This window comes from Teleopsis dalmanni, chromosome X, assembly GCF_002237135.1.
Source record: "Teleopsis dalmanni isolate 2A chromosome X, ASM223713v2, whole genome shotgun sequence".
Classification (NCBI taxonomy): Eukaryota; Metazoa; Arthropoda; class Insecta; order Diptera; family Diopsidae; genus Teleopsis; species Teleopsis dalmanni.
In genome coordinates, this window is record NC_051848.1 from 68,598,952 (window position 1) to 68,619,957 (window position 21,006).

General features: G+C 29.8%; 1 protein-coding gene across 1 annotated transcript; it reads left to right on the forward strand.

Annotated features, from left to right (window-relative positions):
* The first annotated feature begins 1,786 nt into the window (after positions 1-1,786).
* LOC119688525 (SET and MYND domain-containing protein 4) lies at positions 1,787-21,006 on the forward strand. The gene is made up of 7 exons (XM_038103199.1): positions 1,787-2,162; positions 2,205-2,527; positions 7,528-7,768; positions 8,107-8,387; positions 11,954-13,025; positions 17,345-17,687; positions 20,690-21,006. The coding sequence occupies exons 1-7, from the start codon at positions 1,923-1,925 to the stop codon at positions 20,995-20,997; spliced, it is 2,808 nt and encodes a 935-aa protein (XP_037959127.1). The 5' UTR covers positions 1,787-1,922; the 3' UTR covers positions 20,998-21,006.

The window sequence follows — 21,006 nt, forward strand, 5'->3', positions numbered from 1 at the left end:
ATAGTTTAACTATAAATTATTATTATTATAAATAATTCAACTAAAAATAATTTTTTTTTGTTTTTTAAAAAATTTTATCTGAACCAATAATCCTACTATATTATATAGTCATATTTAGGGTGCTATAATGTTTTTACAGTGTAGCAAGAATTAAGTATAAATCACAAAGAAATAATTATACAACACATTAAAAATGGAATATGTACTATTATATAGAGAAAATAATTATACAATACATTGAAAATAATATATATATACATATGTATATATATATAGAGGAATGTTATATGTATCCTCTTCAGGATTTGTTGAAGATGTTTTTATACATATATAACACAGTGTTGCATTTTAGTTTCACAACTAAACCTGGCGTCACTAGGAATTTGTAGAACATAAATTATTTACAAGAAAAAGCATTTTTGTTGGTTATTTTCTTAGTGTAACACCTGTATATTTTCTAAATCCGGTTCGTGCTTTGATCAAATGCTATATAAAGTCAGTGTTGTTTTGGAGTCAAAATTTTCTGTATAAATCACGCTGTGTTTATGAACAGATATACGCATCTACAATTTGTTTTTTCTTGTATCTATGTATACTTGGTGCATATGTTAGTTCCATCACCTTTATATTTGACTTGATAAACCACATTGCGTTTATTCAAAGTCTCAATTTTAGATTTGGTGTATTTGGAGTATAGGGTCTTCATTGTGTTTTGTGTCCTATATATTATTTTATATTGTTGCTTATTATATATATCACAAGCAAACCATTTGATTCTAAAGTTGAGGGACTTATATATATTTATTAATATTAATAAATTTATTATATATATTTAATATATAAGAAGTTGATTATATTTGTTAACATAATTTATACCTTACTAAAATTAGTAGAAAAGAAGCAAAAATATTTTGCCTCTCAGTTAACTTAATATGTGCTTTGCCAAAGATTCTAGATGGTTTTTATCCTTAGGTTTTTAATAATACGGTATGGGCCTATAACTATAAGTAGATCCTCTTGGTATCGCCGGTATAACCTAACCTACCTTAATATGTGGAATGTACTGCTTATGTAGTACGATATATTTTAGTTAATCGAAGCTCCGCACCTAACATACCGAAAACAAGTGTAGCGCTCATTGAAGTGAGCAAACCTGATTCAATTTACAGATTGAACAGTTTTGAGTGCACAATGTCTCTTGCTCTTCGCATTGTTTCCCGCACAAAGTGTAGTGCTAAATTCTAAATAAATAAAATTGTACTAAAATGTGTGTACTAAAAAATTTGACTTTTCGTATTGCATACTTTTCGCCTGTGTCACTCATTGTTTTGACCGCCATTCATTTGATGAATTTACGAAAAAACGGTTGAATAAACTCCGAAAACAAAATATAATTAAAAAAAATTATAAATATTGGAAATATTAAAAATTACAAAAATTACAAAAATTACAAAAATTATAAAAATTATAAAAATTATAAAAATTATAAATAAATGTAGAGAAGTGTTTTTTTTTTGTTCTGCTTACAAGTGAATTCAGTGTTCCAATTAAATTTTTTTTTATTTTGTTATGTTGAGCTTTCCGTACCGTTTTTCGGTGCAGAACGTAAGTTGGTTCTGTTCACTTTTTACTCCCTGCTCTGCATGTGTTTACAGTGTCCGTATCTGGTGTTTCGGTTAGTGTTCGTCGTACTCGCGTACAAAATGTTAAAAATCAATATGAGCGCATTTGATGGAAATCAATTTATGAAATAAATAATAAAATTCGTTCGTTGTGATTTGAGAAACAAAAATCAAAATTTCTAAATGTTTGTGCAACGAAATTTACAATATTTTTGGTGTAGAAAAAGTAGTTGTCGCATTAAGTGTAACGCCTAAAAGTGTCAAACGTTTCCATCGGGAATTGTGGTGTTTAAAAAAATTATGGCCTCTTCGCTGTTGGCCCTGAGCGACTTAATCAATTTTCAATTGGAGCGCCTTAAACTAGATGAATTCAAGTACAAAGATGAGCTGCAATTGCTGCGACAATTGGTTGAACTGGACGCCATTTGGCAAATGCAGCCACTTCAACTCCAAAGGAAGCAGCAAATACAGCAACAAACAAATCAAAAATTCCATAAGCAACCATTCCAATATCAACAACAGCAACACCAACAACACATACATCAGCAACAACAGCAGCAGCAGCAGCAACAGCAACATCAGCAGCAGCAGCAGCAGCAACGCTCAAAAGGATTACAACAACATCAGCAACAACAACTACAGCAACATAAACAAAACCTACACCAGTGCCAGCAATATCAGCAAAAAGTGCCAACATCAATATCTGATGTGGAGCTCGGTGCAAGTGCTGCTTCTTTCACGACTGGACAACAATTTGGTGGCAGTCTTGGCGCTGGCATTAGTAGCATTACTTACGGTGTTAGTGGAAGCGAAAATACGGAAATTGAAATTGGTGCAGTGGGAGGCGCCGGTGTTACTAGCAGTCAAATATCACTCGCTTCAAGTGACCTACAAAAAGGATTCAAGTGAGCATATAACAAAACAACAGCAAAAAAAAAGCAAAAAAAAAAAAAAATTAAATGAAATAAAAACATATTTGGCATTTTAATTGCATTACCTCACAAAAAACCTCAAAAATATCAACAACAACAAATCTAACAAATAATAAAATCGAGTAATATTTCCGAGTGGAAAGGAGCAAAAATTTATGAAAATACCCATATAAGTTTATTTACATTCATAGTAATATAATTTACACGTAATGCATTTCAAAATAATTACAATTCAAAACAAAAGCCAGTAAAATAATTCCTCTCAAATTACATGTTACCAGCAATTCTAATGAATTCATATCTCGACCAGTACGAAACAATAAGGTCATGTGAATGTGGAAATTGGCATGCATAAATTTTTTATTAATATTTAACATTTCAAATTAATTAAAATTGATTTTTGTTGACCTCACCTCCTTTCTGTCTTTCTGTCTTTCAGTCTTTCAGTCTTTGTGTCTTGCTATTTTTGCTCACAATTCAAATATTCATGTAAGGACCCCAATCAGTTTTGTGTACACTTTCGCAAACAGTTCAAATGTCAATACTTGAGATTGTGCAAAATATTTAAGCCACTCAGATAAACACTAGAAACCACTTAACAAGAATTATTTCACTTTAAATGAAACCTATGCGAAACCTATTCCAATACGTTTCAATTATAACGTATTAAAGTATGCATTAAGAGTATACCCCTATGCAATGTATATAACATTTTGCAATAGTTTGACTTGATAGAAGACAATGCCGGCTCAACAGAATAATGAGAAAATCAAAGAAATTTATTGAAAAATAAAATAAAAAATAATTAAAGTTAAATAATACACTACAGAAAACAGATAAACCATCAATTTGTCATTACTGACACCAACATCTTCCACGAGTTCCAAGATATAGAATCGGTAATCTTGCCAAGCTAAATAAACCTTATAAGTATGATTTATAATTTATTTGATCTCTATGTAGTTAAACTTAACAATTAAAAATTGAAATTCAATCAAATTTCAACTACTAAGAACAAAATCTTTCATTAGTCACAATATCTAGAACCGGTACTATAACTAATCTAGTTAAATCTCGTAAATATGTTTTATAATCCAATGGATGCTTATGCAGTTACACTTAAACAATCGACAACAGAAAGTATGTAATCATTTAATTTGTTATGACTAATGACAACATCTTCCATAAGTTCGAACAACAAAAATCAGTAATTTTGCTATATTAGGTAAACCTAATAAACATAATTTATAATCTAATGTATGTCCATGTAGTTAAACTAAAACAATTAGCAATTAAAAGTTAATATTCAATTAAATTTACACTAATAAGAACAACATCTTTCATGAGTTCCAATATCTAGAATCAGTAATCAAGCTAAGCTACATTAAACATTGTAAGATGTATCAGATATAAGCGTTATATATATGGCTTATAATGAAATGAATGTCTATGTAGATACACTTAAACAGTACCATAAATAATAGAAAGTAGATATGCAATAAATTAATAATTACTGATATCAATATCTTCCGTAAATTCTAGAATCAGTAATCTTGCTATGCTAGGTCAACCTTATAAATATGATTTATAATTTAGTTGATATGCATACTATAGTTAGACTGAAATCACTTACAAAGCCATTAACAACACAAAATAGATATTGTTAATTTGTCACAACTAATTACAATATCTTTTAAGAGGTCAAACACCTTTAATCAGTTATATTCTCTTAACCGACATTACATCTTGTAAGTGGTACATCTTATATTTACTTTATCTATATAATTACACTAAAGGAAATGTTAAAAATTTGTACTTATAAATATATAATATTCTCTATGATGATGTTTCGAATTAGTATCGCCTTCAATTATTGAAGAACTTTATATATGGGTACTATTACACAAACGAAAGAACAATCATATAAGTTAACAAAGGAACTTAATTAAAAGTATCACGATAAAGGCCTGTAATATTTTGTATCACAAAAACGATTACAATCTATTGATAAATAATATATTATTTCCTTGCACTGATAATGTAAAAACTGATTTTTGAATTGAATATCAATTTAAACTTATCGTATTTGTCGCACTATAATGCAGTTAACAATAACGAATATCAAAACCTCATTATTTCTAGAGTGTTCTGACTCTTCAAACCATGATTTTCAAATGCCTTTCAAATACTGCAATACTCAAATACTACTTATTTTGGATGGTCTAATCATATGACTGAGAACTGTAAGGTTTATATAATATATATACGCCATAAGCTAGAGAGAATAAATTGGAACCAACTTATTTATGGTTTACGTTTTGGATTTAAGGTTTTGCGTTTTTTGATTGGATAATTAATTATATTTAAAAATAAACAAGAAGCTAAAGCTGTGGATATATATATAAATAAATAAATATATATATATATATATATATAATATATATATATAATATATTATATATATATATATATATATTATTATATATATATATTCTCATATATGTGTATATTTATGTAATGTTCTTAGTTTTAGATCCCAGACCTCATTCGCTTCAATAAAAACCGTATGTAGGTGTTAGACTCGTTTTCTGGTAATCGCAAGGTAACCTCAGAAAGTTGGGCGGGAGTGCAAGTTTTGATCGTTAGGTGCGTTTTATCTTTACTTACATGACACCGGTTAATGCTCTTTATCTATCTCATTGTCTATATTATTTTCAATTCTTGGATCACTAATAACTTTTACTTTGTAAATAAGCTATTCGTCTAAGCAACAAATTGTAGTAATCAGTAAAACATACCGAAAGACATCAATTTAAATAAAGCCCGATAAGTAATCATCCATAAATAAACAGAAGTGATAACCATAACTTAATCAAATTGTACTGTACTAATAACTATTTTTTACCTTTTATTTACTACGGGGTCTTAAGGGAAATAGGCTTACTTTTGCATAAGTTTCCGTACTTTAACATAAATATATTGTTTATGTGAGTACTTAGTATCTGATCGTTAAACATTTCTTTTGGTTCCCTTAAATTAGCTTTCTTTGTTATTAGTTCTTTCAAAAACCAGGTAATGACTATGATAGAAAAAGGATACATAATTTTAAATATTAACCATTAAAAACAATGCGCATGCAGTCCTTGACGAAGGTATATAAACACAGAAACTGATTGATAAATTCGACATCGTCTTCATTAAGGCGACTTCTGCATAGTCCACTCATTGGATTGCACCACCTTTAATATATCGACACAAAAGCACATGCTTTCGTTACTACTCTAGTAGGCAGACGACCTGCAAATTTACTAAAACTTAAAAACTGATATAATTCTATACAAAAAAAACAACGTCAGTAACATATATCTCTAATAGGTATCGTCAAGAACTCAGAGTTTAATATCGATCAGTTTAACATACCTAACCAAATATGAACCGTTTCCAATTAAATATATGTGGTATATGCTTATTACATATGCGAAGTCACCAAGCGTAACTTATGTAGTTAATTATTAGTAGTGATCGATTAAGAAATAGTAAGTCCACATAATATATTTATTTACTTACCTAAAACGTGTTGAAAATCACATAACATATATCATATGTATGATATATTAATTGTTTTGTCTATTGCAATACTATGAGCTCTCTTCAATATTTTATCATATCATTTAAAAATTCCCAAAAACATGCTAACAGACAACGTCACTATAAAAAATACATAAGATTTTCAAAAAGTTGTGACTTTTTTTAGTGGTTTAAGTGATATATCTTTGACTTTTGCAAAAATTTGAAAGAAAAATAGTTCCGCATTTTGATTAAACATTTTTTTCTGAAGGCAAATACTGTAATGACTTCAAAATTGTTATAAGGTCTCGAGTATTTAACTGCAATTATCTGAGCCTAAACTTAGCCGTACACACACACAAAGACTTTTATCTATCATATTCTCTAGTTTTGTCGATGAAATACTATTACCTCATCGTCGGTTTCTGAAAGTTGCTCTAGGGAACCAGTGGAATGAGAGAACTTATCTAAATGACTAAAATTGAATCGTGAAAGAAAAATGCTGTATTTTAATAAATAATCTCGACAATTATAATCTATAAATAAATAATCTAGACACATAACCAGGATAAAGACCGAAATTTTTATTTTTGTAGTAAAATTCAGTATTAAATCTGAATAAAGTATAAAAAGTGAAAATTCTGGGTACATATTTGGGAAATTTTTTTTCTTGAAACTTAATGGTTAATATTAGTACTTACATATAAACAATCTTAATTGTTGAAACAATTTCAAAGAAGTTAAATCAATTAACTTTAAAATACAACAAATTTTATTCATTTATAGAGCCTGAGATACGGCTGTTTAAAAATGTATCTACATATCTTCTAGGAAAAAAAATTTAATAATTTCAAAATTGACAAACTTGACTCATGTAAACTTGTCCGATATGTAAATGAATGACCCATATGCAGTCTTACAATATTACCTGTATTATTTTTTATACGGAATAAAAGATTAAATAGTTTTGCTAAAACTGGCATTGGTTGCATTATTATATTTTTTTCTCATTACTGTTGTAAAGTATAGCTGCTTTCATGCTCTAGTATGAATGTCGGTAAATATCAAGTTAACAGAAGTAAATTTCGCTCAATGTTATATATTAAGAAATGAAGTAAGTTTATGAAATCATACATAATGTATGACAGTTGAATATATTCCTAAAACAAATATTTTATAAACGTATAGAATACTCCTTTCCACTATTATGTGTCCAATATATGATTTTATTATTCGTTATTAATTATTATTGTAAATATAAACCTAAATTTTACATAAAATGATTAACTAATAAGGAATAACATATTAACTCAGATACTGAATATTTATAATACTGAATAATTACTGAATAATTAAATACAATTAAGTAACTAAAACTGTTTTGGAATAATTTATTTGTTAATTAGAGCCCACGTCCTTGAATGGTTTCAACAGTTGCGACAACAAACATCTAATTTCAAAAAGGATGAGGAGTCCAGACGCTTACGAGAGTCCGGTAACGATTCCTATCGAAGGGAACGCCATGCACTTAAGGCTTGTGATTTTTATACGGAAGCTCTATTTCGAGCGACTTTGGATAATAGCATTACAATCGCAATGGCTCATGCAAATCGCTCGACTGTATTGCATGATGTGGGCTTGTATGAGGTATATATTTATTTTGCCGTAGTCATATTGTTAGTTCTGGCCAAACACTTATTTGGCCATGAGTTGGTGGTTAACATGCTACATTATTGGTATTACAAGTTGTTAAAATGTTGCATGTACTCTTGTACTCTTGGCAAGAGTATTAATTAATATTATATTGTATTCATATTTTCTGTTTTTTGCTTTAACTTCTTTTTCACATTCATAATCTTATATTCTTAAGTTCTTCTGTAAATAGTAATTATTATTATTATGTTTCTATATATTCTTTCCATTCTTTATTATTTTTATTTTTAATATGTCAATAAACTTAAATAATAACTTTGTAATTTATGCAGCAATCGTATGATGACTGCCTTTGCGCTTTGGATTTCGGTTATCCGGAGGAATTTTATCCTTTGATTAAACTACGTCAAGCCTCTTGTGCCTTAAAAATGCGTAATTTTAATCTATGCGAGGAACATTTACACGAACTCCTTCATATGAAACTTTCTGAATCTTTTGAGAAACGTACTTATGAGATTTGGCACGAATGCGAAATTTTAAAAGCGGAAAAAATCGAAATGGGAGTACAAACAGGAGACGATCTACAAAGGAATATAGACAAAGTGTACGAAGTGTAAGTACAAATATAATATAAAAATTACATATGTTTTCACTTTCTTTTTTTGTTTATATATATATTTATTGAGATTATATATTGAATCTCTCTGTGACTGTCCAGCTTTGATCTGGGCCAGGAGGTGGTCACTGGGTCGAGAACTACTCCCCCCTTCTGACATTAGGAAGTCCTCAACAGCTGCCATTTTGACTTTCATTCGAAACGCGGAATGTCTTCTATTCGGTTAGGGTCTGTAGCAGGACAAAAGATTAATTATGGTCGTGGTGCTCCGCTTCTTTGAGAGCTGGTACCCTGTTTATTTCTATTTCATTCTATTCATCCATTGAGTCCCCTCTCTTAAGTATATAAATCTTAAAAGTACTTATAGTTATATTACAAACTTAAGCTCTATTATATCTTATAAGTTAAGAACTATAAGAACTATAGTTAAGAACTATAAGTAATTTTTATGCCACGACCTTCAACTTAACTTAGTTAGGCTGATAAGTAAAGATAATGACGTGGTCGGTGAATAAATAATAAACTGATTTTATTTTCTAACATCGAAGAAAGGTAAAAATTAAAAAAAGAACAAAATGCATAAATGAATAAAACATAATAAGTCAAAGTAAATATAGTTTTGTGTTATTTTTGAGAGATCCATTCCTTTGAGGCGTAAGTGTCTAGTTATAAAAGCGAGCCTTCTGTGTTAAAGAGTTAACGTGGTTATTCAAAAGTCAAGATTAGAAAGAAAGATAAAGTGCATTAATGAATAAAACATAATAAATTAAAGTAAACATAGTTTTGTGTTATTTTTGAGAGATCCGTTCCTTTGAGGTGTAAGTGTCTAGTTATAAAAGCGAGCCTTCTGTGTTAAAGGGTTAACGTGGGTATTCAAAAGTCAAGATTAGAAAGAGAGACAAGGAGCATTAAGCAATAAAACATATTAAGTCAAAGTAAACGTAGTTTTGTTTTATTTCTGAGAGGTCCATTCCTTTGAGGTGTGAATGTCTAGTTATAAAAACGAGCCTTCTGGATTAAAGGGTTAACGTGGGTATTCAAAAGTCAAGATTAGAAAGAGAGACAAGGAGCATTAAGCAATAAAACATAATAAGTCAAAGTAAACGTAGTTTTGTTTTATTTCTGAGAGGTCCATTCCTTTGAGGTGTGAATGTCTAGTTATAAAAACGAGCCTTCTGGATTAAAGGGTTAACGTGGGTATTCAAAAGTCAAGATTAGAAAGAGAGACAAGGAGCATTAAGCAATAAAACATAATAAGTCAAAGTAAACGTAGTTTTGTTTTATTTCTGAGAGGTCCATTCCTTTGAGGTGTGAATGTCTAGTTATAAAAACGAGCCTTCTGGATTAAAGGGTTAACGTGGGTATTCAAAAGTCAAGATTAGCAAGAAAGATAAAGTGCATTAATGAATAAAACATAATAAATCAAAGTATACATAGTTTTGTGTTATTTTCGAGAGATCCGTTCCTTTGAGGTGTGAGTGTCTAGTTATAAAAACAAGTCTTCTGTATTAAAGGGTTAACGTGGGTATTCAAAAGTCAAGATTAGAAAGAGAGAGCATTAATGAATAAAACATAATAAATCGAAGTAAACATAGTTTTGTATTATTTCTGAAAGATCCGTTCCTCTGAAGGGTATCAACGCATTTTTGTTTAATTATTTTTTAATTCTGATTTTACTAGAGATATACGAAGATTTTTGGCTAAAATGTTTTTGATTAACCTTACTCCAAATAAAAAAATAAAAATAGTCTAGTGCATATACAACCTTTATTTATTTTAAAACAAATATTATATTTACAAATAATCATTCTGTATCAATATTACACTGAACAAAGTGATTTGAACTGCAATATTGAATACTTGTCGTTTGTTTATGTTGAATATACCAAAGGTTCTAATTGTTGCGTTAAGACAAGTGAGTTGCAAAACGAATGATTCACACTGAAATAAAACCATATGATAATGATAGTCTTTATATAAAAAAAATTAATCCACACTTACCGACATCAAAAACCCAACATCGGTATTTCTGGGAAACTCCGTGCATTGATTAAAAATTTCCATGGTTTCATTGCATGTATCAGTAATGAACTGGCACATATTGTTTTGAATATATACATTAAAAAAATATAATGCAAGGAAAAGACTCATAAAATATTTTAAGATACTGATTGTCTCCAGTTTTTCATTGTAGATCAGATAAATATGATATATATTTATTGCAAAAGCAAAAAAAAATGAAAATGTTGTGTGAAGCGTTTCAAATCTATGAAGATAGACCACACGTTGTAACAAATTATAGAACTCCTTATATGCGATTGAAAGATCATGCAATTCGGTCGATAGTTTGAAGTAGTTTACATTTCGGTTTGTAAGCACTTTTTCCATTATTGACTTAACATGAAAATTAATAGATTCAAAATTAGCCAAAATATACCATAGCATTTGACTGAGATGATATATGGATGCATCATATATATTAAAAAAATTCAAGCGGCAAAATACATTTAATATTTGCATAAATCCAAGGACTGTTGAAACTTTCAAACAAAATAAAAAAGTGGACACTGCATGTATACCCACGAGGATGAATTTTACATACGAAAGCCAACATATCATTTCCCGACGAGCAGAATATGGTTCTAATGTGCGAAGAAAGCGGAAATTCAATATAAATAGTGCTTTAAAGATTTCTGTTATGAAACGGTCTCGATAAAATTTACGTAAAGTCAATAGAACCACAGATATAAACATGAATATATTAGTACCAGCATAAATCTTTTCTGCCAATTCAGTCAAACTCATGACTTTCTCGTGGTGCTCCTCGAAAAACACATAGTATACCAATAGATTGATGTATGCTGTGGCGAAAATTAGACCATATATTCTGATGTATTTGTCATTGCGTATGAGTTGCTCTTTCAGATCGATTTTAATAGTACACAAACCGGACAGTAAAATATAATAAATTCTTGCGAAGTTAAATAAATTTAAATTAAAGTTTTCCATGTCTGAATTGAGTGAAGTATATTCTGATACTGTTAAGGAAGTCTTACTCATAATAAAACTACTTTTAGAAATTAATTCATAACAGCTTTTCAGTTATCTTCAATCAAAATAGTTTCTTCGTCTGAAAGTAATCATATATTTAAGATATCGATTCATATGTGTGCCTGTTTAATGAACCAGCGTTCAGTCTATCATATTATGTCTAACTTTGAAGAGTTTTTAATGTACTTAAGGAATTAATATACATTATAGCAAAAACCATTATAAAACCATTTCTATGTAGTTCCATAGCAAAAAATGTACAAGGAGCTCTTAAAGTTTTAGGAGTACATACGTATGTATAAAATTCCTCACCTGTTTTAAAATTGTATGTTAAAAATAGACCTTATCAGGATTGATCCCTAATGCATTTAAATGTATACCAAAGTAAACAAAGACTTTAAATAGGAATTGTGTGCTAAGATCATCTCTCTATTGCCTTTAATTCAATTAATTTAATTTCTTATTATCGCTTAAATTAAATTGATTAATTTTAATTTGTGTAAAATTTACAGAGCCTGGCTTGATAACACCAATGTAATAACCACCAATAAGGGCGCCTTTTTACGCGCCACTGCAAACATTTCCACCAACACACCGGTTTTCCAAGAGGATGCAATTGTTTTTGTGAGTAATGATGAGGCACGCGTATGCGATAATTGTGCAATAACGCAATTTGTACCATTCCCCTGCGTCTTCTGCACTAATCGTTCAGCAGTTTATTGCTCTCGTAAATGTCGCTTTGAGCACGCTTCCATACACTCCGTCGAATGCTTTGCTCATCAAATAGAGCTATTCGAAGAGTTTAGTGAGGAATTTTCGAATCCACGCCTGCTACAGCTTGCCCTGCGTATGCTTATAACAGGACTACCGCAAGTGCTACCACATTGTCGCAAAAAACCGACCGTAAATAAAATGTGGTCTGCGTTTAATGGTATCCTGAAAGAGCGTACCGATATACCATACTCCGCAATGTTACACCTAGATGCGTACGCTGATCAGGAGGATGCAGAAAGTCTGATCACATTCGCTATAATGGCGCATATAATGGCAATATACCTAAATGAGTGTACAGATTTTTTTGAATTTCTGGAGCACGCCTTGCCGGTAACAGCGAAATTAACAAACAACGAATGGGAACTACTCTCAGCTGCTTTGCTGATGCGTCACATATGCCAGTTGCGTCATAAAAGTCTCATACACTGCCCGTCCTTCGTGTTGCCTACCGATCCGCATGTCATTGCACCAGTCAATGAATTTCATGTGTGGGCAAAAATCAAACACGTACGCGAAGGTCAACTGCATTTGCTTGCCGGCAATATGGCTAATGTGGTGCTAGCCGTCTTTCCTCAGAAATTAAGCCTATGCCGGCAATCTTGCGTCGATACTATATACTGTAAATTTTCGGGCCGAACAATAACAGCATACACTACATGCGATCTAAGTGCAGGAACTATGATTTCAAATTGTTTCGCCAGCACCAACTATCGACAATCGTTGTACGAAACACGAAAGCTGGAACTGAACGCTAAAGGCATCGAATGCAAATGCGAAAAGTGCTTTCGTCCAAATCCCGATGAGGATTTTGTAAGTATAACTCATAATTACTAAATATACATTCCCTTCCACTCGACTCCACAAACTCCAATCCAACTTCAGTGCCGTTGCTACGCTGAAAAAACCAATGCAGTTGGTTCACTTAAAATGCAGTTTAGAAAAACCTCATTTCGCTTCCAAAAATTCGTCATGAAAACATAGTACTCGCATGGATCTCTGTACTGGTTTTTTCAATGGAGTAATCGGTACTTAAAACTTTTGATGTGATGTTTTTCTGTGAGTGTGTAAATTTTGTATTAAAACTAAAGAATGCGTAGTTTTTGTATGAAAATATTGTACTTTAGTTTGTTTCCTTTTTATTTAAGAATATTGGCTGAGTTAGAAAAGCCACAATATTTAACTCCTAATCATTTAATAAATATATATAATATATTAAAGTTTATTTAAATATGTGTGCATTCCCATATGTGAAGTTATATATTGTTATATATGTTGTTATAGTTAATAATATCTTGTGTTTTCTAATCAAATTAGTGCGAATGATCTGCTGCTTTGTATGTGTAACTCTAAAGTAAATATTTTAATGTACTTTCTTTATAATTTCAATAATGCTTTTTATTTTTTATGTTTAATAAGTTTTATAGAATGACCAAAATAAATTAATTAAAATATACACCAAATGACTTATGACAACTACTGGAGTTTACAAATTTCTAACAACTCAAAGTAAACTGGATCGTGGTATATTACAGTGTCTGTTTGCCTTTGGATTATATATATATATACGCTGCTCCCAAAAAACCACATTAATTTTTTATATATATATTATTAATATTTTCTTTAAAAAATGACTATTATATTGTGAAAGTATTTAAAATGTCAAATACTTCTCATATTCATTCCTCTATCTTCATACAGACTTAAACACAGTGGAATGTTCTTCTTCAAAAACCCAACAATCGAGTTGAAAGCTATAAGTTCTGCACTTTAAACCTTAAATAATATTCTTAATGACCTAAAACACTATTTCTAGATGCGATTCACTCAGGCTATACAAAAAATTCAAAACTCCTTTCATTGAATTTATTTATTTTTTCTTCTTTTTTTTCTCTATTTCTCTGGTAATATATTTAGTACACATAGTTTCAGAAATTACTGAATTAAATACAAAAAATATTTAATTATCAATTAAAATTTAGTTTACTGCTTTGAAAACCTATCACCACATCGAGTGCAATACAACCCAACCAGCTAAAGTTTGACCCAATCAGATTTTCGTAGACTAATTTTGATATGGTATTCAATTCTTTCCGAGATTTTTATTTTATGCTCGCAATAGGTTCAATATAACTTCCTCGAAATGGTGATGTTGACGTCAGAAACAAAAAAAATTCACGGGGCCTTGTCAGGTGCCCCGTACATGGTCTATCATAATCCTAGGATTCGTGAATACATAGTCTATTATATTCGTTGAGTTCTTCCAAAAAATTTTATGAGAAGTTTTTTAAAGAATTTAAAAAGGGGTATATATTTCAAATGCTTTTATGGTATACAGATAGTATACATTTGGTAATTTTACTTTTACATATCTCCTTTCTAATTTTCAAAAAAAAATCATGTTTATAAAAAAGAAAAATAAAATCTACTTCTTAAAGCCGATATCCACTCCATGTGTTTTTAAACTTGTGAACTCCGAATACTTTGTATACACTGAATGTAGTCAATGAAATTATAGAACACTATAGATTTCAAGTTAACTAGATAGTTAATTGCTCAAAGACCTAATCCGAGTTGTTTTACTAAAACCACTAAGGTGATTTTATCACTTGAACTATTACAATATAGTGCAGCTTTGAAACTATTCCATTATCCTTAAATCTTAGAGTAGGAGAAATTTTAAACATCTTTTATATTGCTTTTATTATAAAAATTCTTATAGAATTGAAAGAACATTATGAATACCTAGATAGATAGGTAGGTTGGTTGAAAGGTTGCCCTCAAGATTATGTGTAGCATCTTTCCGGATCCTAAGTGATTTTAGTTAGAGATAGTAAAAGATAAGTAACTTTTACTGAGCACTTTATATGTAACGTGTGAACGCATACTTGCAAATGCGGTCCCAAAGCTAGATTGTATCAACACCATTATATCCATTATCACCCATTATCCTTGTTTTCTGTATAGGTAATAGAAATTTGTTACTTTCTTTGGAAATTATAGAAACATCATTTTGTCCTGTTGTTACTATTTCTTCTAAATTCTGTTATTGAATTATATCAAATTTTTTCAAAATCGTTCATATCTATACCGGATATGCACATAATATATATATCGAATAAATCAAATTTGGATCAAAGAGTGGTTGTAAGACTTAAGTACCAACATCAGAGATTATTAACTGATTATTCAATATTGTTAGATGGCTGGTCCATAAATTTAATATAGCTTGACATCGTAAAGGCACAGAATTTTTTAATAGATTAAAGTGTACTCAACAACAACCAAACAGAAATTTATCATTCAAACTAAGAATTTCTTATTTCCTGGACTTTGTGAGTTGACAACAGTTTTTAGTAAATTAACATATTCTGAGTAACTTTATCTAATACGAGTAGTTATGCCCTATATCTTACAATGTGACTTAACCATATTCAGGAAGCGAATGTTACTTTGGTGTCTTCTGAGAAATTCAATAATATCCTATTCTCATTAATAATAAAGAAAATGGAATATCGAAGCACAATAATTATAATACTCATTTCCTATATAAATGTAGAATTTATTTAAGAATGATAGCAGGTTGTTTAAAGTTGTGATAAGTGTTAATATGAAATATGAAAGATAATATGTAATAATTGATAACTGAAATTTAAGATCTATTATTGTTTGATGTATCCTTATGTGATGATACATAATTTTGAAAAAGAGCCCCTCTCTTGATGATACATAATTTTGTACAAGAGTCCCTCAAAACTTTTTCGATTTCGGTCATGTTATACAGACAATCACTCAAAATTTGAAATTGTTATTTTCAATATTTCGATCACGATGACGAGACTTTCTATGCCGTCTTATGTTGGTCAAAATAAAAATTGTTCAGTGATATATATTATAATTTGTGCCAAAAAGGTGCACATATAAATATTTATGTATATATTTGAGTATTTAAGCATACGTATATTTACACAAATATAATTACCTTTTAAACTAACGCTAAAAAAAAATGTGCCATGCGCTTTGGACATCTCTAAAAAGAGCGTAGAATTGATTCGAGACCATTTATCATATCATTTAACTTTCCGTAGAATAGGGCTCCTAGACATTCGCATTAACCTTGCACAATCGTTCCTGCGGTTCAAAAAAAGTAAAATACTTAGAACGATAATCGACGAGCCCAGTGTTTTGATGAGCGTCTGTATAATAGGACTCTTAGACAATCGCATTTAACCTTGCACAATCATCTCCACGGTTTTAACAAAAAAAAAAAATACTTAGAACGACAATAGACAAATTGAGTACAGCAGAAACTTTTTGAACTAAATTAATAGGTAGCATATAAAGATCCTAAATGGTTTTTAAGAAATAACACAAGCAATCCTCTTTTATTCCATTGTTTCTTCTTAATTTGTGCTATTAGCTTAGGTAACTGGTTTACTAAGTTCAAAACAAGAATCAAACTTTCTTGTGAAAAACAATAAAAAAGGGGTTTGATCTAGGGGTTTGAAATTTTTTCAATCCAAATCGATTGCATAGAATGAAAAGTAATATAATGGTCTCCCTCTCTATCTTTACCTCTCTCTCTCTCCCTCTCTCTCTCCCTCACTCTCTCTCCCTCTCTCTCTCCCTCTCTCTCTCCCTCTCTCTCTCTCCCTCTCTCTCTCTCTCTCTCTCTCTCTCTCTCCCTCTCTCTCTCTCTCCTCTCTCTCTCTCTCTCTCTCTCTCTCTCCTCTCTCTCTCCCTCTCTCTCTCCTCCCTCTCTCTCTCTCCCTCTCTCTCCCTCTCTCTCTCTCCCTCTTTCTCTCTCTCTCTTTCTCGCTCTTGATTAGTAATAAACTATTCGTCTCAAATATGACTTTCCTTCATCAATATAACTGCATTTCAGAGAGTATATCAAAGAAAACTCAAGACCTCTATAATAAACTGATTAATTTTACTAAGATTTTTAAAATAATTCTTTTTAGATAATTTTGCAATATTTTGTTAATTAAAACAGATTCATTTTTTTTTTTTTTTAAAAAAGATAATGTATAATTTTTTAATGAATATGTTTTTGGTTTTGTACTTCATTCGTTGGTATCGGTTAGTACGAAAATTGTTGATTATTTTTTATGTATGGAAACAATTTTCAGCATAAATTTCATCGCTATCGCTGTGATAATCAAAATTGTAAGCAAATATTCACACCACCATACTTGAAACGCACCCGAAATTTAAAATGGTGGAATTCCGATTATTATACGTGCCCCGAAAATAACGGCTCCGAGTTATTGGTGTGTAGCGTTTGCGATGAAACCCAGAAATTGGAATGGTTTTGGGCCTTTAACGCTGCACTGGTTGACTGTGATTCTATCGAAGAACGATGTAAATTATACGCGGCTATCGAACAAGCCGAAAACCATCTCATTGAGATGCACGAGATGAAAGTGGCGCTTGCCAGGCAATTAGTACAGAACTGCCTGCTCGTGCATAGAGGTATGTGATCAAGTAAACTAAACTACAGAATTTTATTAAAATCAGAATTTAAATAAAATTGCAGAAAAGTATTTACAATTGAAATCAATAGCACGCGTTTTATTTTTCCTAGTTAAAAGCTAATATGTAAAATAGTATATATTTATATTAAAAAAAAAAAAAATTTTAATGAACGCTTCGTAAATTGTTACTGTTTTGTATATAGTTTATAATTAAAATGGTATTAATTATTTTCGTTATTGATTTGATTTTAGTAAATTGTAAAGACGAAAGATTTCAGTTCAAAAATTTCTAGTAAAATTTGATATTTTTGTTAAAACTTCAACTAGTCACTAGATTTTTTTGTATATATAGGTCTTTTATATACATACAACTATTCCTTTTGCTCACCATACTATATAAACACCCTTATAATTTTTGTACCTACATCTAATATAATTTTTTTCAAGAAAAAGGTTCCACACTAGTTATTTTAATCAAATATTTTATAAATAGTTTCATTAAATATGTATCTCTATTAGAACACGAATAAAATCGTTATTACTTAGGCAGGTCACCAGAATACTTTCATCAATAATCATAATTATCGATTACCTACCATATAAAAATTATTGACAGACACCACTACTTACTAGTCTAGCTAAACATAGCAAGTAAGGACACAAATGAATAAAGATTTTGACTACATTGAAATACTGGTTACTCGTGCACATAGTTATTCGTTACTTGTAAATATTAGCATAATTCTATCTAATGCACATTAGTAAATACTAGTGCTTTAAATATTACTCAAACCGTTCCAAGCTTCGAGCAATTCGATATTCGAGTTCAAACATTTAGCTCAGTGAGTTGTTGGTAAATGTTCGAACATGATTGATGTTCGAACATTGAGCAAAAAAGTGGTTCGAAATGCTCGAATATTTTTAGGCAGCTTCAATATTTAAAATATATTTGAACTGCCTCAGCATCGTGATGCTCGAACACTTTGAAGCACTAGTAGGCACAGTTTTCATCTTAACTTAAATAGTTGCGGCTATAATATATTTGTAGTTTAATTTGAATAAAAATTTTTTACTAATATCCTACAAATACAAATGTACATAAATATTTATTAATAACGATATCTAAGTTTATACTAATTGCATATTTATATTAATGACACATTTATTATTTTAATAAACTAAATAAATTTGCAACAATAAGTGTCATTTTTCTTATAAAATTCATATAATATATAATCAAAAAATCTGCTAATGAGGTTCGATAATTATAACTGTAAATATAGTATAAGTTCATTATAAAAAAGATAATATGAGACATTATATAACAAAAAATTCATATAAATGCAATAGCATCATGTCTAACATAACTATTATTATTAATTTATAGATATACATATTCCAACCCGATCAATGAATAATTAACATTTTAAAATACACTAGAGAAGTTTTTCTGATAATCGAATCTTTCGAAAATAGTTTGAAGAAGTTTATAACTCAAGCACTAATTGTCAAAGAAATATTTTCTTCAAAATGCATATGACACTATAGCCTAGTTCGATTCGTAAATCTGGGGTAACTTTTTTAATCGAGATTCACTTTTAATGCAATTTTCATTTTTGATTGGTAAATCTCGAGCAAAATGTACCATATAACACTCGAGATTTATTTATTTATAACACTCTAGATATTTTGCCAGAGTAACAAGATTACCCTAAAATTAACAGCTGTTTTATATGACTTAACAATAAGAGTGTGGTTTATTTCGACATATATATTTATAAAAAAATATAAATGTCTACTAACACAACTACAAAAATGTTAGATTACTCTATAATTGTTCGATTAGGCAATAAAGTTTGACATATCGAGAGTAAATCTAAATTGCAACCAGATTTACCAATTGAAAATGCTATATATAATATATGTATATATACGAGTATCTCCGAAAAATTAGTTTAAAATTTAAGCATGAGTTTTCCATGAGTTCCGAATTTTTATACACAAGATAAAATATTAGATAATACGTAAGAATTAATAAATAAATAATAGTAAATAATAAAATATTTTATAGTGTATATATATATATTACTTACAATCAATTACTTCTTCTATCAACTCAATCAACTTAATTTTTTGTGGCACACTTCACTTAAGGTTTTTAAAAAGTTTTTATACACATCGTAGAAGTATAGATTCTATAGGTCACAGTGTACAGTTAATTTTGTTAAGAAAGGCCTGTGAGCAAAAACAAACTACCAATTTTACAATGTGTTTTGTTTTTGCATTATTGTCTTTCTGTAATAAGGTCTACTAACATATAACTTTATCCTTTCTAATAATAATATACAAAGCCTATCAAAAAAGAAAAATGGCATTTGCAATATTAACTAAATATACAAATAGAGTGAAACCCCATATTTAACGAAAACCCGTGTTCTGTAAACAATTTCTCTAAATCCAAAATTTTTATAGACATGATCAAATCATATAATGATAATTACATAAAAAATTATAATACCATATATATAATTCAATCTAATATTAGCATATTCATTTCATTATCATAATGAGAATCTTGTTTTATCTCATTTTAATTATATTTCCGAAATACCTAAATTATACACTTAATTCTCTGATAGAGCGCAACATTTACTAGTAATAGAACTTATGGTAACTAGTATATTTTCTTCCTTTTAAGAATAGGGATTTTGAATTGAAGTAAAGTAGCTTGATTGTTTGATTACCGAAGAAAACTAATAGTTTTTATAACACTGCTAGTAAAATACACGCTTCAACTTTTAGATGCTATTATTTCAAAATATTGTTATATAATTGATTTCTATTTTTTAATTTTACTCTTTATCTCTTTTCACGCGCTCGTTTCTCTGGACTTCTATCTAAAACGCTATCCATACCTCTGGATACCTCTTAATTATTCTATTCTCCAAATTTTTTTTTCTACAAATTCTTTGTTTCGTTCTGTCTATGGCTCTTTTCTAGAAACCTCTAAACCACTCGACGAATGGGAATTTAACAAACTTGGCTCCACGATGAGAAGTGCGCTCAACATCGTCGCTGCACAGTACAACGCCTATAGCCTCGAGTATGTACAGCATATGTCCTATTTCTGGGACGTTATGGCATTGAGCACTTATAAATGCAGTGATAAGGAACTAATGCAAATGCTAAATGCACTCGAATATATACCAGATGAATTTAAGGAAGTATTTATTAATTATTACGAAGATTTCATAGCGCCAAAATTTGCTGATGAGACTTATTCAAACGTTCTGGATACACAAGTTTGAGATCCTATT

Excerpts from the sequence above, each read along its gene's own strand:
- LOC119688525 (XM_038103199.1), top strand. The coding sequence starts at position 1,923 with ATGGCCTCTTCGCTGTTGGCCCTGAGCGACTTAATCAATTTTCAATTG. Across the intron at positions 8,388-11,953 it reads ATAGACAAAGTGTACGAAGT|AGCCTGGCTTGATAACACCA; the intron begins GTAAGTACAAAT and ends TAAAATTTACAG. Across the intron at positions 17,688-20,689 it reads CTGCCTGCTCGTGCATAGAG|AAACCTCTAAACCACTCGAC; the intron begins GTATGTGATCAA and ends GCTCTTTTCTAG.